The sequence below is a fragment of the Mytilus galloprovincialis genome, chromosome 6 (genome assembly GCF_965363235.1).
Source record: "Mytilus galloprovincialis chromosome 6, xbMytGall1.hap1.1, whole genome shotgun sequence".
Classification (NCBI taxonomy): Eukaryota; Metazoa; Mollusca; class Bivalvia; order Mytilida; family Mytilidae; genus Mytilus; species Mytilus galloprovincialis.
In genome coordinates this window covers 40,551,235-40,574,877 of record NC_134843.1, presented here as the reverse complement: position 1 = coordinate 40,574,877, position 23,643 = coordinate 40,551,235, and the positions used below count along the sequence as shown (strand labels likewise).

The window sequence follows — 23,643 nt, the reverse complement described above, 5'->3', positions numbered from 1 at the left end:
TTAAAGGGACAAATGGGGTTTTGGTGCTTATTTTGAAAATTTCGTAGATCTAAATTGTTTGCTTTAGACAGTTAAGGTGTTTAAAAACTTAAAAGATATCTCTGGTTCATAATGTTTTTCAAAACTTTCACATTCCGTTTCTCTAAATAAACTCATCATAGATACCAGGATTGAATTTTTGTATTTACTCCAGACGCGCGTTTTGTCTACAAAACACTCACCAGTGACGCTCGAATAAAAAAAATATAAATAAATAAAAATAAAGTACGAAGTTGAAGAGCATCGAGGACCAAAAATTCCTAAAAGTTATAAATTTAGTGATTGAGACTTGTTTGTGTAATTTGTAAGATCAGTGACAGATGTGTTTCTTGAAGCTGTATATATTTTGAAATCACCTTACAGAATTCGATTGTCCCAAAATAATTCAAGTACGGTCCCAATAAATGTTCAATAATATTTTCAAATATCTGGTTATTCCTTTTCCAAACGAGTTTCATAACCTTTAATTGTTTTGATTGGGATTATGAATAGACCGTTTTTTCTTAATGTCAACATAATAATTATGCGGTAAATTGGGTAGATCTGTGTAAAAGAGCGGATATTGTTCTAGTTATTAAATTATTGTCATTGTTCATATGTAAAATAATGCAATTAAGTCTTCAAACTTTAAGATATATGAGTAATTTTATTCAGTTGTTTTGTTGTACCAATGCTTGTTTCGAATGTTGAAATGATTGTGTTTTATATACCATTGTCAAAGCTGATATCATATTTCAAGAGGACAAAAACGCTTTCGTTATTGATAAAAATTCTGCAAAGTACGGAATAATTGTAATAAGTATGGACATTGTAAGCACAAAGCTATTCAAACCCAAGCATAACTTCCAGACACTAGTATATTTAAAAACGTAGTTCTTTCAAGTTGAATTTGCTTATAAGGGTTTGGATGTCATTTAAATATTTCTATTTACAATCTATGCAGAAACAATACCAAAGCATATCTTATTACTTCATTACAAAACTACAACAGCCATTTCATATACATACACCAAATCTATTGCATTCATGATCCACACTTTTTCAACCACCAGTGAATTCCTTAGATCTTTACCCTCAAAAATGTAAAATCAAAGCATCCCGATATCTCTAATACTACTTCACCATACACATAATGCTATGCTGGTCATTTCATAACTGGAGACCTTGGCATTATAAACAATAATTAACTTGGAGAGCTCTTAGGCAAGGAATCAATATTTCAAAATTCCACAGTCCAGAAGATGAACTTCAACTCGTCCTTCAAAATACAAAGGTACTGATTGTATTCAAGCACTCATTATCTTTGTGAATATAATAAGTTTGGTATATCCCTTTTTTCCTATTTAGTTTTAGTTTTATTGTGATTTTCCAAACAAAAAAAAACATTGCATTTATTTGTACTCTTTAATTTAAATTTTCTTCTGCTCCTCAGTACGTCTTGATTTATGAATTAAAAATGCTGTTATTGCTGTAACTGATGAGTTCAGTTGAGGACTTTGCCAACAAATGGATAAAGCGCACGAGCCAGATAAAACAGAAACTGGACGCATTGTCTGAATGTATCAAAGCTATATGGTCCAGCATTCAGTAACGCATTCTAAATCTACAAAATGTACAATGATCACACGAGTTACTGACTCTTTCAATAAAATGCCGATGTGAATGCCTACCCCCCTCTCCAAGCAAAATATAAATACAAAGCCTATCATCAAACAATAATGTTGTCTATGCAAAACTCATTACACATTTGATGTGTATACATAAAGAATACTGATCGTACAGGAACTAGAAATCCCACATATATTTTTACATTATTCACGAAGCAGTTGATTGAAAAACATTAAAAAATCTACCCTTGTCGCACTAGGGATCAACATGAACACTATATAAACCTACCATATTTGTTAAGTTTGGACGATTATTTCAGCTGACGATATTTTAATGGGTACTTATTGTGCATCACTACTGCCCGATTTGTTTTGTTTTTCTAAAATTGATATGCCGCAAAAATCATACTGAACCTTCTCGAAAAAGCATCCTGCATAGATATTAAATTTATTTAGAGATATATTCATGATGTCTTGTCGCTGAGGAACCAACATTTCAATCAGTGCTGAAAAATTCATATACCAGGAACAGTGGTATACTATTGTTGCCTTCATATATCAAAGTATACCGACATTCTGCTTCAAATATTGATCTTTTTCTCGATATTGACAAAAATAGAAGAATGTAAACTATCATTTATGACAAATGTGATGAGTTTTATTTTGTAAGTTGTCAACTTTACATTTCGCAGTAGTGACATACCCTCCGCTCCATATCTTTTGGCGTTTTAGTTTGACATTTGCATATATCAGTTAATACGGTACGCACATTGGTTTTCAAACTTTGTATACGCCATTGCAATTTTGCACTCATTTCACAAACATGTCCCAACAGAGGAACAGAGAAATAACGTCTGAAATCGACATTATAAAAGATTAAAGGTCATCATCAATAATTGGTTGACTGATACGATGTGTAAGTGTTAATACACACCCAATGTCTTTTGCTTAGTACATTGATTGTGTCTAATGGATTTACTAAATTAAAACATCGGTTACCTACTTTTTTCCTTAGATATATCTGCTTTTATCAAAACAAAGACTCTAACTTTCGCATTTGCTACTAAGTCTTCTCCGCTGTACAAACGACATCTAGGTATAAGAGCAAACATTGGTCTAATTGGAGGCAGAATGATATGTCTACAAGGTAACATGTCTTCTTGCAAACTGTTACCTTGTGAAATAGCACGTCAAAAATCTGGCTCAGCGTTTCGGTATAGTAGAAATAACTTTTCACTAGTCCTTACAATCATCGTTATCTTCATTATTGACGATGATGATAACGACGACAACGACAACGACAATGATAATCATAGTCATTCAAAATTTAGATACAATAAATTTGCAATTGTATAATGGTATATGGATAAATACCTAAAAAAAAATCAACCACAGTTATGGATTTCATAAATACTGATTTGTTGTATTCATCATTTTCATTTTTCATACATTTTTTGGCGTTTTTGTTAAACGCATCTTATCGTAATTACAATCATACAAAATAAAAAAGCTAGCACTCCAACAATAAAATAATTCCCAAGCAATCCAGGAATCCTCTTTGATACACTCTGTTTCAATCCGTCATTTTATATTCTGTTTATCAATATTATGTGTTCATAATGGTCCATTAGTTTAGCAATATACGTTTTATATGTAAGTTTTATTGTGATTCTTCAGCGTGTTACACGCATTCCGTTTTTTGTCCATAGTTTAAAATGAACATTTTAGGCTATAGATTCATTATGTTTTTAACATTTTTCACGTCTGATACATAATAATAATCGTGATTTGTTTTCTTCAAATCAGTAGTTCCATTAAAGAATCGACTTTAAAGAAACTAAGCTTTTAAAATACTTCTTAATTTTTTCCAATCTTCCACAAGTTTATTTGGCGATTGAAAATTATGAATAGAATACATTTGGTGAATCCTTCCCAAGTTGTAATATGGATGAAATCGACCATCATTAGTTAATGGAATATTAAGTTTTTTGGCAACTATTCCAAGGTATACATCATCGATGTATAAAGGTTTAATGGATTTAAATCCCTCCTTCATTTTATTTGCATAATCATATGTCATTAAGATAGAGCCACCAGTTGCATACGGAGGCCAATGTTTATCCGGATATTCCTTTATAGAAACATACCACTTCCGGCGTACGTTTCGGTTGGGTTTAGCATTATACCAAACACATCCTGTAAAAATACTACTAGGTAAACGCTTCCGAAAAACATCTAAGAGTAGCCGAACATTCACTAAATAGTCATCATCAACAAAAAAGAGATATTTGGTGTTTTTACAGTTGGTGACACTCCAATTATATCCCATAATAGTTTTAAGTGTATTATTATTATAATTATCAAGGAAATCTTCCTGTATAATATCGTCGTACATAGATTGCTCCATTCTAATGAACTTTTCAAGGAAAGGGGAAAATCCTAAAAGAAAGACAACTCTTACCGATGGATCGGATATATTTCCCCATGTGGATCGTATTGCTATTCTGTTATCCATATTTCTGACGTTTGACTTGATTATTATTAAAAGAAAAGGGTCCGTTTTAGATCCTTTATGATTGCATGTTTTAGATGGAGTATTTATGTATTTATAAGGATGACTGTACAAATCTTTTTGGTTTAAATTTTTAACGGTTATAGATTTTCTGACTACAGAAAAATTAGTAGAATGATTGTTCCGAACTGTTGATGAACTTATGTTACTAGTATATGAGTCCAAATGGTAAGTATTATCCGAACGTTTTTCCATCGGAATATCTGTCATTAAGGATCCAAGGATAAGAAGTATTACTAATACACACAGTAATACGATGTTTTTCACAGAACAGCGCAGGAACATTTTAAGACGCTTAGTTATCATCTTAAGAAAATAGTCCAATAAACATGTAAATCTGCAAGAGAAAATAAAAAGTTCAGTTTATTTTCTATCTATAAGTTTGACTGTCCCTCTGGTATCTTTCGTCCTTCTATTTTAAGCTGTTTGTTGACAATATCGAAAAGCTACTATTATCTTTTTGAATGTGCCAAATTAAATTATATAACTTTACATATTATTGACTAGTTTTCTTCGACGTATGATATTTCATTGATGCTCCATGCTAATTAACTTTTCAAAGATCTGTTTACCCTTCCGGAACACATGAGATCACCCCCAGTTTTTGGTAGGGTTCATGTTGCTTATTGTTTACTTTTCTATGTTGTGTCTTGTGTACTATCATTTGTCTCTTCTGTTTTTTTTCTTTTTTAGCCATGGCGTTGTCAGTTGTTTTTTCTATCTATGAGTTTGACTGTCCCTCTGGTATGTTTCACCCTCTTTTTAGGTATCTTGTTACGTTTTTCATTATCTTTCTTCGATACATATTGGTTTTACATAAATACATTCTTTGTGCTTCTTCATAAAAATACGACATAATAGTTTACCTTTCTCTTTTTTTATCATAGTGATGAATAAGGTGAAGTTATTGCTTTGATTTTAGCTTCTGTATTTTTTATTTTTTATTAATATTGACTGAACATGACTGTGATAAGACTGACTGAACTAATCGAGAAATGTAAAACGAGGCATACAATCAAGTGTCTGTACACGTATGGATGCTTGATTATCAATGTACCTTGGAATTTAGTGCATTTGTTAGTTTCGGGTATATCGAAATATGTAGAAAGCATTTTCCAAAACAAGGGTTAACCTACATAAGCATATAGTTTCCGCGGAAAAAAAGGAGATTGCTAGATAAACACAAACATACCTTTATAACTTCGTGAAATTTATCCAAATTTGACGATATTTTCATCATGTATACAACTTCTTGCAGGAACACTCCAACCTTTATAACATTGTTTCATTAACATGTTCCACAATGAATAATACAATTTGAAAGGTGTTTTAAGTGTATCCACGTTATTTACGCCTTAACACAAGTCGCTTGCATACACCTGTTGTTAAAACACATTCTTCTTCGTTGCTGCTGTTAGGTTGTTTCTGGTGTAATGAAATATTCATTATAAGAGGATTAAACGAATCACAGGTTGTATTGCAATAACAAAAAGGCGTGGCCATCATTGTAGTAGTAAAACGTATTAATGTTATATTGCTTTCGTTATGTTTAATTTTTCTATATGTATGTAAAGTAATTTTTCCCAGGACGATGTTTTTCATTACTTATATTGTCATATATTGTCATATATTACATGTAAACAAACATCTATCAATCAATATTGTGTCTTCATTTAAAACAATATATGTAAAACGGAAATAATATTAATAATCTAGAATGTACAAATATTAACATATTTCTTTCAATTTTATTATGTTTTAACGTGTTATTTGCCACAGGTTCACGTGACATTTTTGATTACTTGACATGATTTTTCCATAAATAGAACAAATTACAGAAGTCATATTGTGTTCACATTAATCCTAATATTCACAACATGATATTTGGTGGTTGTTGGAAAATTAACACCTAATTTAACTCTCTATGGTGATATAGGTGGTGTGTGCCATGCATGGAGAAAATTTAATTAAAATAATATGTATAAAATTAGAAATCACTTTATTAAATGAGAGGGGGAAATAATGTATTAAAACGAAATGCAGAAAAAATAGAACCTTCTGACTACATATCAAAATTTAAGAAAGACTTTTTTTTTAATTTTAAAATAAATATTAGGTCAGTACTACTAAAATGCTGAAAAATCACATTCAGCATACATATATCAAAGTTCACGTTACAACTGTGCTAGATTGTTGTCAATAAAAGGTCGGTTAGGTATAACGCATGTAAGTGACTGAAGCCATCAGAATCCTAGCTTAAACTCTAGCATTGAACATATTATAAAGATTTAGAACATCTGTATAAATTAATTTCACGAAAAATGTTATAAGATTTCACACGAACCACAGGCACTTGTCTTAGATTGCCACCACCTATATACCTTAATGTAATTTATTATGGTATGTAGGGTAAAACAAGTCTGAGACAAGTGCCTGTGACACGGACGTAGCAAACTGCTTACTTTACAATAATTTGAAATGTATATTGTAAAGACAAACATCATAAAAATATACCTAGAAATATATAGAATAGAATTAAGAAAGGAAATGGGTAATATGTCAGAAAGGCAACAACCTGACCAAAGAGCGAAAGACCACCAATTGGTCTTCCACGCAGTGAGAAAATCCTGCACCCGGGGTTGGGCATCAGTTGGCCCCTAACTAAAAATATGTACTGGTTCAGTGAAAATGGACTCAATATCAAACTCTAAAACATATAAATGAACTTAAATTTAAAAAAAGAAAGATACAAGACTAACAATGGCCAGAGACACCGGACAGACGCAAAAATGCGGCGGGGTTAAACATATTTTGTGAGATCTCACCCCAAACTTGTAAACCACTAGCCAATGAAGTACATGTACGTTCGAAAAATTTAGACGTGGTACTAGTACTGCTCCTTTGGAAATAGGGACTGGAATGAAAGAAGGTCTTTAATAGTTGAAACATTATTCAACAACACTCGTGCTGTGAATAGCAAATATTGACAACGAAAAAATGTTTTATTGAATTGTCCAAGATTTGCTTCGCTACTTGATTTACCAATATAAAAAAGAAGATGTGGTATGATTGCCAATGAGACAACTCTCCGTAAGAGACCAAATGACACAGAAATTAACAACTATAGGTCATCGCACGGTCTTCAACAATGAATAAAGCCCATACCGCATAGTCCGCTATGAAAGGCCCCGAAATGACAGATGTAAAACAATCTAATGGCCTAATTTATGTACAAAAAATGATCGAAAAACAAATATGTAACACATCAACAAACGTAAGGCATATTTATATGATTACAGTTATATGTATTTGTTTCTGGACGAAATATTTATATATTTTCTAGATGAAATCGCGTATTTCTACAGTGATGAATTATAATATTAACGAAAAGAAAATGTAAGTTTTACTATATCGATATTTTCAATCGCGTAAAAAGGGATTTCGGATTATTGACAGATTCCCGTTTTATATTATCCTCAATTCTATATGCATTTAGTGTCTCTTAGTTGTCTTTAGAGTCTATGCTATATGTGTACGTGTTTATACGAGTAATGCAGTATTATCTTATCTTGATTTGTGACCAAATTCTAAATGCTAAAAGATTGCTAAGAATTGTAAATTTAGCCGATTTATAAAATTTTGAATAGTTATCAAAAATGAATACAAAAGACTTTAACACCAATATTTTATCGTATATTTAGCTATGTGTTGTCTTTCAGATCCACGTTAGTTCATTATGATTACTGGTGTTCGATGCAGGTTATAGAGAGATAAAAAGAGAGATATTAAAGCAATAGCACTTCAAAAGAGCATTAAATAGCAATACATGGCGCTGAATAAAAGTAAACTTTCTATATTATGTAAAATTATTGAATTACTACCACTGCTAGCTTCCAATGATAGAAAGACTGAAACTACTTCGGTACTAGAATGGCAATACGAATTTAGTTTTATTTAAATTTGCCGTTATAAATTAAAACAGAGGCGAAAATACCAAAGAAACATTCTTAACTCTTAACACATGGCAAGAGTTAAATCTCTTTGTTCTTACTGTGTTATAATCTGGATAATGCACAGCAAAGGTGTGCATTAACTACCTCAGATATACTGCACAGTTCAAATCTATTTTTATCTTAAGGGGCGGTTCCTGGATTTTAAAAGGGGCGTTATTCTATCAAATTAAAAAAAATATCACCGAGTGTAGCGAGACTAAAGACAAAATTGACGATTTTAAGCTAAAACACGATACTTTGTCCAATCCAAGGGTTAAAGACCTGTTCGCCCCCACCCCCGAATCCGCTGTCTGCCTTGAAATTACGACAAAGTTGAACTTCGTATACAAACATCGTAGTTTCAAAATAGGAAAACGAAAGGTTTCTCATTCCTTTTTTTTTTTTTTTTTTTTATCTAAGCTGGGACATAAACTATTTTATTATATTTTGTGTATAACGTAAATCTAAATCAGTGTTTTAAAGTTAGGAAGATAGTTAAAACAATTTTTGGTAATTTCTGCCAAAAAAGAAATGTATCTTAGAATATCCGAATAAAAGAAATCTGATTTGGATTAGTTTCAGACTCAATGGAATTATAACGACTTTTTTGATAGCTATTCCTATAAAAGGACTAGTTTTGGATCGAATTTAATGAGGATCATATTTAAGTTAGTTTCAAAACGGGGATTAGCTGGTTAGCTGGAGATCAATCAGACTTTATTTAGATGGACGTGTCTTAAAAAGTAATACAGTAGATAAAAAGGAAATTGGTTGGGGGGGGGGGGGAGGGGGGGGAGGGGGGGGGGGTGGTAAAATGTTTTAAAAGAGAAATGTATTTTCTGTTTATTTAACATTGAAAATTTAGGTAATATAACATCTTCCTCGGTTCTTTTTTTCTCTAAGCATATCATTGAGGGAAAGAAATTCAAAAGCAATTAATCTAATTTAAACTCAATAACCCTTGCAGTTATTTTTCTTTTCATACACCAATTTGAAAGTACACAATTTGTCAAAGTCTTAATCGTCACCAATTAAATGAAAATTGGGAATAAATTTAACGGAAACGATAAAAATAAATACACCATTAAATCGCAATTTTAGAATGAGTCTAAATATCAAAAAAAATATTAATTTTAAACTTACCAAAGTCGTATTTCCCCTACAAGAAACTTTCCTAGGATCAGTGGATTGCGGAATAACGTCCACATTTCTAAAACGTTCACGTAAATTGGTAATTGCGTCATGTGTTATTATTCGAACAAAAATTTGAAAAAATAGATAAAAAAAGTAAATTGTATTTATATAAAGGTTTAAAGCAAAATTTAGAAATGGAAAACTACTTAAACTGTAAATCTTTTGAAAAGAGAAGGAACATAACAAAAATGAGAATTAGCGATCATAATTTAATGATAGAAAAAGGAAGACATTTAAAAATACCTAGAGAAAAAAAGACTATGCACATCCTGTAATACAATGGAGGATGAAGCCCATTTTATTTTATACTGCAAAAAAATTGCTAAACTAAGAGATAACTTTATAGGAAATGTAATTAAACATATGCCAGATTTTATGTCCTGGCAAGAAAATGAAAAAATTAAATATCTTCTTTATCCATCAACCTCAAAAGAAGTAGAAAGCTTAGGGTCCTATTTTAAACAGGCATTAGAACTGAGGACAGGGGACTCTTGATTTATTTATAAAATATATTTATATATCATATAGATAGATTGTTTTGCTTTTTTGCTTTTTTTGTTTTCATGGTTTTGTTTGTTAAATGTATTTTGTGTATGTTTATATTATTTGTCACAAACTTATTGTTCAGAGTTTATATGACAATAAATATTTGAATTGAATTGAATTGAATTGTTAAAACAGTTATTGGCCAATCAAATCGGTATATGTAATTTAATCTGCACAGCACGAGATGACCCAATAACCCGAACTCCTACGTCGTTCGGGTTATTGGGTCATCTCGTGCTGTGCAGATTAAATGGCATATACCGACTTGCTTGGTCAATAACTATAACATAACCTATGTTTTTTTTTGTAATTTATCACATGACAAAGATAGTTATATAAAACTAGGGAAACATGTGATAAATAAAAACGTTAGATAATCACTCGCTTCTTCAAAAATCTCTTTTTATCTCTTCATAAACTCAAGAAAATTAATATCGAAAACTATATATTTGAGAACACTTTTTAAAAAGTCAAATGTTTACAGCTGAATTTACATGATCGTGTAAAATTTGATATTAATGAGTTCATACAACAAGCAATTAAGTATTGCACCGGATAGTTTCTGGAATAATTATCCTATTGTTTCATTTGTACTAGATAAATGACTATTGTACAAAAAGTAAACACATTCTAAATATACAATTTTCAGTATAAAAACCATAATAAATCTACATTGTATTACATTATTTCAATCAAAATTGCCGCTGCTCATATATACTTACAAGTACTCTGTGGACTATAGGTAACATTAAAGTATCTTCAGTTAGATCTTTGCCTAAAGTTCAACTTGTTTTACGTGCGTCATGTATGGGGTCGAGTTTTTATATAAAAGAGGAACGAAAGATACCAGAGGGACAGTCAAACTCATAAATCGAAAATAAACTGACAACGCCTTGTCTTAAAATGAATAGACAGACAGACAAACAATAGTACACAACATAGAAAACTAAAGAATAAGCAACACGAACCCCACCAAAAACTAGGGGTGATCTCAGGTGCTCCGGAAGGTTAAGCAGATCCTGCTCCACACAAGGCACCATGTTCTCACTACAATTATATTGCCGTGCTTGGTTTTTCCAAGAAACAGTCTTATCAGTAATCTGGATACTATTTGAATTTTCATAGATACACATAATAATCAATTCATAGGGTAATTTCGTTTTTGAGTACGTTTTATTCTTCTGCTATAGAAATAAAGAGATGTGGTATGAGTGCAAATGAAACAACTCTCCATCCATGTAAATGGTAAACCCTTATTGGTCAAAAGTCAAAGTACTACCTTCAAAACGGAGCCTTTTCTTACTCCGAACAGTAAACTATAAAGGCCCCAAAATGGCTAGAGTAAAACAATCCAAACTGAAAAATATTGTAATCTATAAAAAACGAGAAACACTTATAAACCACATCAACAAACGACAGCCACATGTACGTATTTTGCATGGTGTTATAACTTTGCAATTTTAGGCTTTAACCCCGTAATTTAATTTGAGTATTGTATACATTTATGTACTTTAAACGAAGTCGGTAGTCCAATAATTATTTTACAACATTATAAGTAAAAATTTGGCAGAAGCATATCGAAGGTACAGTACGGATGCAAAGTGAGGTGCTTAAAAGTTATAATGACCGAACGTCTTAAAACGAATGATGACGTTGCAAGATTGTTGTTGCTTAGGTTATATAGATCTATACAGATAGTCTACAAACATTTGGTTTTTTTTAACAGAAACAGCCGATTCAACTTTTTAAGCCTGCTATTTGTTTGTTTGTTAGACATTGTATATAACTATATAGCTGCTTGCGTTATGTCAGCTTTCCGTGTATTTTTGTTATGAAGGGTAATCTAGGAAAGTTTTTTGAGAGCAATGAATCCAGCATTTGCTTGTAATTACTATTACCACAATACATACATTCAATGTAAACTTTCGATCCTCGTATTGTCTTCTTAGAAGTTAGTTTTAGTTATAGTATTTCGTAGCCACACCATTATATGCAGTTGTCGGAACATTATATATAGTGGTCACAACATTATATGCAGTGTTCACAACATTATATGCAGCGGTCACAACTTTATATGCAGTGTTCAAAACATTATATGCAGTGTTCACAACATTATATAAGTGCTCACAACATTATATTCAGTGCTCACAACATTATACGTTTTTTGTTGAAGAAGGTGATGATCAGTGACGATTTCGACCCTTTTTCATTGCTCAATTGTTCTTCCTCGCTAAATGAATATTGTAATGTGTTTGTTTGAGAGCAAACCATATGAGCTGTTAAGTTTACAACTCTTAAAAAAAACGTTTATATTTTCAAAGCTGTTAATCATTTTTTTTTGCGACTTTAAATTGAAGTCTTGTTTATTTTAAGATTTACAGAATACGATACCGATTGTTTGACAAGAAAAAGGACAAGGAACTTCAGAAAAGACAAAAATCTAAGGATTAGGAATATAGAGAAATACTACGGTATGTTTTTCCAAAATTGATTATGCATACTACATGTCACTGGAAATTTACCATACAAACCAACCAATAAACGAATTAATCTTATTTTTAATTGCATTTAAATCAATTACCTTTTTATACTTCTATTTGGCAAAAAATGATATGGGTAATACGTAATGGTACAATATACGATACTTCTTGGTATAATTATTTAAAAAATATTAGCCATTTTTAATTCTTTGCAATCTTTATTTTTTTTAGATGTTAAAAGCAGAAGACAGAAGAATAGCTTTGCCTGAAATTTTTATAATAAAAAAGAATGCAAAAAGTCAAAGTTTACTTTATTTACTTTAGAAATCATAGCTTCAGACGCACATATAAAAGAATATTTGGCATAAGCGCTTTTTCGGTGAAATTCTCAAGTTTGCCTAACAAGCATCCGTTCTATCCTTCCCTTTTTCACAAGATTTTCTCAGAAGTGGAGTGCATCGGTCCTCCATTTCGGGAAAACTTATTCTGCTAAACATGGTGATACATTTTAAGGCCTGAAAAGTGATATTAGCCACGCGAATTTAACTGAAAATGAGTAACTTTAGATCACTTTTTATGGAAACTACAACTGCGCCGGAGAAAGGTTACTTATTTATGGAAGCAGTGAGATAGTTGTAAGTAGCCAGTCATGACCGAAGTACTGGCATGAAAACACGAAGATCGTGTTCAGATTTCTATTTTGAAAACATTATTTTAGATTAGGAATTAAATTTTCCTTGCATGGCTATTGCTATTGTGCACTGTACTTTTTGCTGTTTTTGGTCAATACGCTATTTATCTTTAATAAGTTTTGAATTTTCATAAAAATTGTCCTCGAGAATCACTGAAGAGATATTTATTGTCAAAATGTGTATCTAGTGCAAAACATTAGATATCTTTATAAATAATCTATACAAAAATATGAGTAATCCTATAACACATTTATTGTCAAAACAGCTACTCAATAAATAATGAAGCTTTTTAAAACTCATTTACTATACTCATCACCAAAAAGATCGCTTTTTGATATTGTGCAAGATCAATATGCATTCAGAAAATCCAATAAACATTTGTATTTGATCATAGGTACCAACATCATCTGAACAATCAAGTAAAAGTAAGTTTCAGTTACTGGAGCAATACTGTGAGCTGGTATATTCTTTCTCTTGACCAGTTATTTTCCAATAGTTTTCGCTGTCCACATTTATAGTTCTCATTATTTTGTATACATTTCTTCCATTTTTCTCTCTCTCAATGCTCGGATCGGCATTTCGAATTTTAGATACACCACTAATAACTCATTACTCAAATTAGAAATTATTTGATGTCTATCGAAAACTTTCTAAAAACGAATCTGAATTACTAAGCGTTTTTTCTTTTCTTTTGCAGAGTATGATTGAAAAAAAAAGTAGCGTATGTTTTTAAATACATCTACATGTAAATTTTCTTTGATTAATCGTTTATGTTTTTCAATTATGTTTTGGAATATTGTATGGTCATGACATGAAGACACCTCATAAACTGACTACTGTTAGTACACGACCGCAAACTAATTGCCGCCGTAAGCATGTATACTGGAAAGGCGATATCGTCGTCAAGACATTTGGTTTTCAGACAATAAATTGAGTATAAGCGGCTGGGTAATAAATTCATATATGTTAACAAAGAAGTCACCAAGATTTATTTCACCCAGGACCATTTTCAAAAAGTTTTTCAATATATTTATATTCATTGTATCATAGTTAATGAATTTTTTAACAAATCACAAAATAATAGACGTCTGATGATAGAACCAAATCGCAATGTTGACAGGTTTTTGCAAACTTTTAGTATTTTTTATCGCGCAGGATAGCATTTTGAACGCATTGAAATATGTAAAATAAGTTGCTCTTTGGATAGAAAAAATGCAGAACATAAACAAAGGACATTTGCCATTTCTCTATTTCTTTTCAAAGAGCTATTTAAACTGTTCATAGCATGCTTTTACAAGTTTGTCCTTCGGTAGCGGCGATGCGACCAATTAAAAATTACGTTACTTTTGGTATTTTGTCTCTTTATCTGTGTCCAAACGTCCAACGAAAAGACGTTCAGATTATGACGTTACGTCTTTATTGCCATCCTAGCTATCTTTCCTTCACTACGACGGATAGTTTAGCAAGAGAATTTTGAGTAGCGAAAAAAAAAAAAAAATGGATTGTGTCTATTTTCCGGATATTAACAGCATTACTACTGTTGCACACAAAACGTAAGTTGTTGTTGTTTGACTTTTTTGTTATTGTTTTTATCTAAAAATATGTTTATAACCGCGTAAAGTTTCATTGTTTCCACAAATTATGTTCAATGCATATTTTTCAAAATTTAACAATCCATGTGGGACGTTCAGATTAGGCCTGTATTTTTGCGGGAAATCGTGACTGTGTCCTTATTTTCGCGGGAATGTGGGATTTACACTTATCAAGACTCGGGAATTAATAATCATTTTTTCTGGATCCAGAAAAGACTTATTTATTTTCGAGAATTCGGGGTGACACTTCCTACCGCCACTCATCCAACTTGATTGTCAAAAGGAAAATTTAAACATTTCGTAAGGTTCTTCACTTGATGTGAAACTTACTACATTTTTCTTTCAGAATCGATGTATTCGCCACAATAACCGAGTCACTTGATATGAGCTTCAATTCGAAATCATCTGATTTCCCAATACAACAAATAAAAGGCATCATGAAGAAATTGATGACTTATAAACAGAATATGGGTAAGAATAAACATACCGTTAGTTCTAGTGGTGGAAAATTTCAAATGCAAACAAAAGTTGAGAATACTAAGAATTATACTAAGAATTATTTCGAAAAACACTTTCATAGACTTTCACATTTTTTAGACTTTATATCGATGAAATAGTGTACAGAAATTAATTTTAAATTAAGACTCGAAAGTTTGATCGAATCGGATTTTTACTTTTGTGATAAGCACACAAACATAAACTTAAATGTTTTCTGTGTAGTTTTAGTAATCATTTTTAAATATGAATAAAAAAACCAAGTAAGGGTAGCGTTCACAATGTTACCAAAATTAGAAACGTGAATGTTGCTAAATATTTGCTAACACGCTCACCCGATTGATGTGCATATGCTTTCTTTATCAAGCATATTACATTTTAGAAACTTCAGTTACTAAATATAACGAAAAAACAAAAAAGATTTTTGAATTCAATTACAGTAAGTCTTCAACCGAGAATATGTTTTAAATTGGCGTCTTCATCATGTTTCGGGAAGCCTTTATTATTTGCATACTTTGATAAAGTTTACTTAATATACACCTTGTCTCTATTTTATAATAAGATGCATATTATTTTCCGTTCTAGAATTTCCGGAATTAAACAAGTTGTTTTATTTACTGACTGAGACGCTGTTGGGTGTTGCAAGCCGACACAATCAGACAGCTAGAAGTAAAAATTCTGAAAGAGTTCAAAACAAAATCGTTAAACTTGTTCCAACCTCCCACAGTATACAGCCAATTTCAACGTAAGTTGTTGTTTAAAATAAAATAGTATATTATATACTGTCAAAAGATGTTCCATTACACGAAAACATGAATAAGTAAACAGCCGTTTGTCTGTCTGTCTGTCCGCATTATCAGAACTGTATTGGTTATCTTGAGATCTAATGCTTATGTTTTGATAGACACAATCTTGAAAAGACATAATGGTCGCTGTCAAGAGTTTATTCTTTACGGGAACATATAGACTTTATATATTACTGAAAACAGAATTACAAATCTCTAATATATCAATTATCTAATAGTTCATAAAATTGAGAAAGGAAATGGGGAATGTGTCAAAGCTACAACAACCCGATTATAGAGCAGACAACAGCCGAAGACCACCAATGGGTCTTCAATGTAGCGAGAAACTCCCGCACCCGGAGGCGTCCTTCAGCTGGCTACTTGTAAACCTTTTTGTAAAAATTGAGTTCTTTTTCTATTTACATAAAATTGTTGATGTATATGTCGGTTTTATCAACAAAAGTTGTATTTATACGGCATTATATATTTCTAGATTTGATCAAACAACAACTGATGAATATTATGCAAGACTTGATGAAATGAATAAACTGAGAAGGGCACACACACATGTTTATAAGAAACTACAAAGACAACAGAAGGTAAATTCTTACGGCGTAAACCACTCATTTTTAACCTTATATTTTGGGTAGGGGAGAAGAAAGGGGTGCAAAGGGTTTGGTCAGTTATTATATTTTTAAAAGCTGTATATGCGAAATGCAATTAGAATTGCACGGGTGATCCAACGGTATTGGTTTCTTTTCTCTTTCTTTACTGAAGGCTAAAATACAAATACAACCTTTCTCAAAAAGAAGTCCAGGTTATAGGTAGTGGTAAAATAAGTATCTATAATTTCGCAATCTTTAGTGTTTATGCACACCTATTTGCGGCTATTGCTAAGAACATGAAGTATATTATATGGCTTACAACTAAAAAATCTTGTTGCAACTTTTTAAGATGTGTTGGGTTGCTGACAGTAAGGTACAGAAATACGAAGCATGCTTGAAGAAGATTGAGTTGCCAAGATATTTCAATGCAGATAAACTATCAAGATCAAAGTTGAAAGTCAGAGATGACAGGATAAATTATTTGCAAACTATCATAAATCATAGAAAGGGGAAAGCAACAGAAACAGCAAAAAGATATCAAACTTTGTTGACAAAAGAGCAAACAACACGAAATGCCTTGAGATTGGTTAGTATGACAGAAGAACTAAAATTTAAAATCTAAGAATTACATATTACCGAAAACAGTATAAACACTTTGTTAGGGAAAAAACACTTCAATTTTTACCAGATGTGTATGCAAAAAATAGTTCACTGGTGTTCTAGCATGAATAAACTATGTTATTGACTTGCAAAGAACACATACCAAGTTCTCACAAACAAATCATCAATTTCTTGGTTCAAACTTCCTGTCACGTAATTTTTAAAATTCAAAGAAAGGAAACGGAAAATAATTATTTGTACATTAACTTTAAAAAAAGAAAATGTGGTATGATTGCCAATGAGATATCTCTCCACAAGAGACAAAATGACACAGAAATCAACAGCTATATGGCACCGTACGGCCTTCAACAATGAGCAAGGTCCATACCGCATAGTCAGCTGTAAAAGGAACCGAAATCACAAATATAAAACAATTCAAACAAGAACACTTACGGCCTAATTAATATTTAGTCAGTATCTGCTTATCATAGATCAGTTCTGATACTATTTTTCATTATATACTCTCTAGCTCGAAAGGGATCTATTGGAAGATATAAGATATAATTTGGTAGAGCGCATACAAAGCGGACTGGTGTGTCTGAAATACATCTTAGCAACACAAACTAACAAGTAAGTTATTGGTGTAAGATATAATTTTGAATTTTTTTCATATGGGCGGTTAAAGGAAATAAAGGGGTGACTGTTCATGAGAGAGAGTCTGAGAACTCATACTTTATAGTTATTAATAAACGAAACTTTTCGGCCTCTCTTTGAGATTTAGTTTTTTTTAATGTACACTTAGCATTTGCTGACCTAATAGATTGAGAGAAAAAATACCCACAAATGATTGTCAGACAAACAAAAAATGAAAAATTATCCCTGCAGTTCTGGTTGGTATCAAATACTCTTTTTGCTGATTCTTTTTTTGTTCTCTTGTAGATTCTATGAAGTAATTCCACACATTGACAATTTCGACTACCGGTTGGCTACGGAATCAATTGTAGAGAAGCTTAGCTCCATATACCAGTTCAGTTTACCACAGGTATTTATTTTTACCTTACCTTCTAGACAAAACAAATATGTCCCTAAAGAAAAAATCGTCATAATGTGTTTACTATTTACAAAACTTTGCAGTTTTTGAAATTCTAAGGATTTTTACACAAGGAAAGATTACCGTAGCTGTATAAAAACACTGTTGGAATTTTGGGTCCGCTACGCTATTTAACTTTGTTCTTTTTTTTTCTCTTTTTCTCTCTCTCTCTCTCTTTAACGTTTTTATTCGAGCGTCACTGATGAGTCTTTTGCAGACGAAATGCGTGTCTGCGTATAAAATGTAAATCCAATTTTCAATAATCAGTTTATTATCAAGTTTACAGAGAACAGACTTGAAAACAGTTTTTTCCCTGCTTTTTGTTTAATGCGTTCATACATTTGCAACAAATATTTTATGCATTCTCTTTATACACAGTTATTTGTAAGTTTTGATTGCAATATTAATTACTGAATGCTATTTGTGTAGGAATTTCGTACTGCAAAAACCAAATTACCAGATGTACAATTTGTCAGTCACAAGACCGCGCAACAGAAAATGAAGAAACAACCATCTGAAACAGCCAAAACGCAACGCAATAATAATAGTAAGTTTGTTATTATTTGTATATTTAGATATAGTACGGGTTTTTGTTTACAAATGATACCTAGATCTATCTATCAGAAAACAACGGACGAGGACGTACAACATCTATCGGAAACTATAAGGCCTTTAACAAGGAGGAAAAACGCATACAGTATAGATAGCTTTAAAAAGATCCGGACATGACAAAATATAAAAACAGTCAAAAGAGAAAATCAACATGTCATTATTTGTATTGACTATGTATGTGTTTTGTGATTCAAAAGAGCAAATTGTAGGGTATATGCAATCAAGCACCAACATAAAGGAAATTAACAATTTTTTAGGTTATCATACTGTTGTCCAATAATTACTGATGTCTTCTATGGACCGTGGCTAAAATGTTAACTTTATATTTGGCGTTGGTCTTGATGTCAGGCGGTTACCAATAAATGTATTTCACGTACAGAAAGCGAATCTATAAGACATACAATATTGAGGTAAAATGCTGGACGATTCAGAGGTGCTAATGCTCAAACAACTTAACTATGTTAATCTGTGCTACAATTAGCTTTTAACTTATAAAACATATAACAAATTGTTTTGCAGACGTCAGTTTCCAAGACAACCAGCTCAATTTTTTAAGCAACAATTATTTGGAGAAAACAAACTTGTCCGAGAAAACAAACGAATGTTTTGTCAAAACTACGAAAGGTAAATTCATTACAATAGTTTCAAATAAGGTCAATGAAGAAAATACGATAATACCAGATGACATTACAGGTCAAAAGTATGAAGCAGATCGATAAGAAACATTTTTGTGAAAATAAGCCCCAAGCCAACAGCAATGACAATAATTGAAACACTATCTAGATTTAAATACATGTAGAAATATGTTTAAGGAAATACGTCACTGAGACAGGAATCAAAGAACACAACAAAACAAAACACAACAAAAAAGACATCTTCAAAAACAAAATTTCACCAACAACGGTACAAGTCTGTCACTGCCTTCATCATCTGTTTCAGTGAGTGAAAAAAATGAGTTTTAGACATTTAAAATATTTTTAATGTACTAATAAGTGTACAGTTTACGTTATTAAGACAACAACATTAATATCACAAAACAACAAGAATAGAAAACTAGAATTATTTAAAATGTTTATCAATTGTATGCATATATAAGAAGAGGTGAAATAAACCAAAATGATTAAGTTAGGAAGGAATAAAAAAATAGAAATCCAGAAGATACTTGTCTTTTATATAATTCATATTTCAAATGGGCAGCCCTTTATCATCGTTTATTTGTAATTATTCACCAGTTTAGTGAATGTAGGTTTGTACAATAATCTTGACTTTTTCTTTTAGGTATGATCGTGAAGTTGAAGGTCACCACAGACGAATCGGACGTTGCCTTTGGATGGTACAAGTCAAACCCATGGAATCAAAAGAGATGGGGATTCTTTTGCAAGTCTACAGAAAACATGGAGCAAACATAAACATTGATGAGATGAGGACTTTATTATGGAACAATATTTTGTTACAACTACACGTGTTTCATTGTTGATGTGCAGGCGTATACATGTATGTGTGTGCGGTCTGTGAAATATATAAAGTGAGAGTATAATTGCCTGCGTGAAACAGGGATGACATATATATATATGTCTATGCAAGTGCGAGAATATTATGTCTGTTTAAATCAGACTGGAGAATATGGGTCGGTGGACTTAAAGACTAAAAGTCTTGAATTTGTGTATCTGAATGAGAATGTTCGTGTATTGAGGAGAAAGTTTGTTTGTGTAAAAAATCTTTTATTATAAATTATTATTATGACTTGATCTTAGTTGTTGTTTACTAGTATTAATTATGTGAACATTTATTTCAGATTTTCATTTAAAAATATATATTTATCTATCTCGAAAAGTAGAGAATATGCTGGTTTATTTCTTATCAACTGAGGGAGGGTTCATTTAACTGGGTAAGTCAAATAAAAAAGAAGATGAAATATATCAAGTATGGTTCTAGAAACGGAATTCACAGGTCGTGTTTTTCTTCTGCATGGAATGTGGTGTAGGTCTACAGTAAAAAGATAGCAACCATACGTCAAAAGATTATTCCAAAGACTTAGAAATAGAAGCAATGAAATAAAAAAGTCATATCATTTTAGTCTATTTCGGTTTCCATATAACTATTGTATTTCAGAAGTCTGAGTAATGGTACCAGTATTATAAGTAAAGAAATATGATTAAAGCGCTCGTCATTTCGGTAAACTATCTCCCTCAAATTCGAGAATAACACAGTAAAAGAGAGAAGGGACTAACCAAATAGTTCATAATATTTTCGATGACATCAATATAAAATAACGATTGATTGTCAATTGACAAATAGTTCATGTACATACAGGCAGAGAACAAGTAACAAATAATCCGCTATATAAATTTTGCAAAGTCAGTCGACATCTATGAAGGGCGAGAAATTCAGACCACCATTGATAAAGAAAGTAGACTGTTTGAAAAAGGGAAACATTTCGCCTTGTAACAGGCCTCGTACAAAATCCTTTAAATAGTTTTTGAAAGATTCCTTGAACGCGGAGAGAGCGTGTTACTCTCCTTACATGAAGAATCTAACTGGACCAATTTCGACCGGACGTGGCTACGTATTTATACATCTAGTATTTCCAAACAGAAACCATTCTTTGTACGTTATTGTGTATTTACTATTTATACATCCCTGGCTAATTTATTATAGGTTTGAGCGTTCCTGGTTAAAGTTAATTCAGGAAAGTGCTTTGCACGCACATCAATTGAACAGTGTTATTTTCATTTGTCAATGTTTTTACCTCAGGATGGGAAAAGACCCGGTAAACAAAGGATATGGTGAATCCATATCATGATCTATGACATAAAATCAGTTCATTCACAGCAACGAATCACGAAAGCAAAGGAGCAACGAATCACGAAAGCAAAGGAGCAAAGAATCACGAAAGCAAAGGAGCAAAGAATCACGAAAGCAAAGGAGCAACAAATCACGAAAGCAAAGGAGCAAAGAATCACGAAAGCAAAGGAGCAACAAATCACGAAAGCAAAGGAACAACACTTGTATTGCTGTTTTATATTTCAAAGTTACATTGTTGCCTTCAACATGGAGCAAAATAAAAAAAAAACTATCATCTCATTGCAAATATTTGACCTAACACCGGTTTTAGCGGAATTCTTTGCAAAATGATTCGTAAAGACATCACCAAATTGGAAGAAATATAGAAACAGTGAACTCATATACAAATTGAGTCATTAGAACGGAAAATTTATGTTCGTAGCTTTAACTGGTCGCTTTTTGATCAGTTTCTAATCGCAAATAATGAGAAAAACATTGACGCAATTACTTGGATTCTGCACATTTATAGTCGTTCTTCTGTTGTACTGTAACATCACTGTTAGGGGAAGGGTTGTAATGCAGTGGTTATCGTTTGTTGATGTGTTACATATTTGTTGTTCGTTCATTTTCTGTACATAAACTAGGTTGTTCGTTTTCTCGTGTAAGTTGTAAAATGAGTGCTTTACATTTGTCAATTCGGGGCCTTTTATAGCTGACTATGCGGTATGGGCTTTTCTATTTGTTGAAGGCCGTATGGTGACCTATAGTTGCTAATGTCTGAGTCATTTGGTGTCTTGTGGAAAATTCTCTCATTGGCAATCATACCGCATCTTCTTTTTTTACATTATTTCATATAATGGATTGTAATAAAATTGAAAATAGAAATGGGGAATGTGTCAAAGAGAAAACCCGATTATAGAGCAGACAACAACCGAAGGCCACCAATGGGTCTTCAATGTAGCGAGAAACTCCCGCACCCTGAGGCATCCTTCAGCTGGCCCCATAACAAATATGTATACTAGTTCAGTGATAATGGACGTCATACTTAACTCCGAATTATACACAAGAAGCTAAAATTAAAAATCATACAAGACTAACAAAGGTCAGAGGCTCCTGACTTGTGACAGGCGCAAAAAAGCGGCGGGGTTAAACATGCTTTTTTGAGATCTCAACCCTCCCTCTATACCTCAAATTAATGTAGAAAAAAAACCGCATAAGAATACGCACAGTAAACTCAGGTTAAGAGAAGTCCGAGTCCGATGTCAGAAAAGGGAACAAAAAAATAAATAAACTGAATGACAATAATACATTAATAACAAAAGACTACTAGCAGTTACTGACATGCCAGCTCCAGACCTCAATTAAACTTATTGAAAGATTCTGTCTTCATCATATGAATATCAGACACAATCTCGCCTGTTAGGGGTTTAGTATCATACCATCGTAAAATATATGAGAAGAACATAACCCGTGTCATGCCAACAACTGGTTTTAGAATAAATGTGTTTACTTCCGATGCAAAGATCCTATAAGTGAATCAATATTAAAGCCAAAATATGCAATCTTTCAATGACCTGTGGGATTAATTTAACAGTATCGTATCTATTACCCTTCTTGATAAGCATGATAAGTCTGTTTAAAGGTTTTGTGAGCTTTTGGGGTGAATACTGACATTTTTGTGCTTTGTACAGAATATTACCTTAACAGATTGGATGTGAAATACCTGACTTGAAGTTTATTTAGATGCAGTTGAACAAAGTATATGTAGATGTATACACATTTTCTCTAAAATTCAAAATACTATAGGTCTACTCTGCAGTAAAGATTTCGCCGTGTTTTACATTTTTGTCCAGCAACCAACTAAAAATAGCTTTACCTGTGACGTTCTACCTTTATTCCAACGTCCAACAGAAAAACGTCGAGATTATGACGTTACCTATTGCCGCCATCCGGGCTAT

The 23,643-nt window shown here is 32.1% G+C and overlaps 2 protein-coding genes across 2 annotated transcripts; one reads left to right on the top strand and one right to left on the bottom strand.

Annotated features, from left to right (window-relative positions):
• Positions 1-3,145: 3,145 nt before the first annotated feature.
• Positions 3,146-5,782, bottom strand: LOC143078141 (beta-1,3-galactosyltransferase 1-like). The gene is made up of 2 exons (XM_076253103.1): positions 5,411-5,782; positions 3,146-4,555 (listed from the first exon to the last, which is right to left on the bottom strand). The coding sequence occupies exon 2, from the start codon at positions 4,522-4,524 to the stop codon at positions 3,484-3,486; it is 1,041 nt and encodes a 346-aa protein (XP_076109218.1). The 5' UTR covers positions 4,525-4,555; positions 5,411-5,782; the 3' UTR covers positions 3,146-3,483.
• Positions 5,783-14,569: 8,787 nt separating this feature from the next.
• On the top strand, positions 14,570-20,591 carry LOC143078140 (uncharacterized). Its single transcript, XM_076253102.1, has 10 exons — positions 14,570-14,675; positions 15,061-15,185; positions 15,795-15,954; positions 16,488-16,593; positions 16,949-17,185; positions 17,729-17,829; positions 18,139-18,241; positions 18,719-18,836; positions 19,421-19,525; positions 20,180-20,591. Exons 1-10 carry the CDS (start codon positions 14,620-14,622, stop codon positions 20,308-20,310), a joined length of 1,242 nt encoding a protein of 413 aa, XP_076109217.1. The 5' UTR covers positions 14,570-14,619; the 3' UTR covers positions 20,311-20,591.
• The last annotated feature ends 3,052 nt before the right edge of the window (positions 20,592-23,643 follow it).

Excerpts from the sequence above, each read along its gene's own strand:
- LOC143078141 (XM_076253103.1), bottom strand. The coding sequence starts at position 4,524 with ATGATAACTAAGCGTCTTAAAATGTTCCTGCGCTGTTCTGTGAAAAAC.
- LOC143078140 (XM_076253102.1), top strand. The coding sequence starts at position 14,620 with ATGGATTGTGTCTATTTTCCGGATATTAACAGCATTACTACTGTTGCA. Across the intron at positions 16,594-16,948 it reads AACTACAAAGACAACAGAAG|ATGTGTTGGGTTGCTGACAG; the intron begins GTAAATTCTTAC and ends CAACTTTTTAAG. Across the intron at positions 18,242-18,718 it reads ACCAGTTCAGTTTACCACAG|GAATTTCGTACTGCAAAAAC; the intron begins GTATTTATTTTT and ends CTATTTGTGTAG.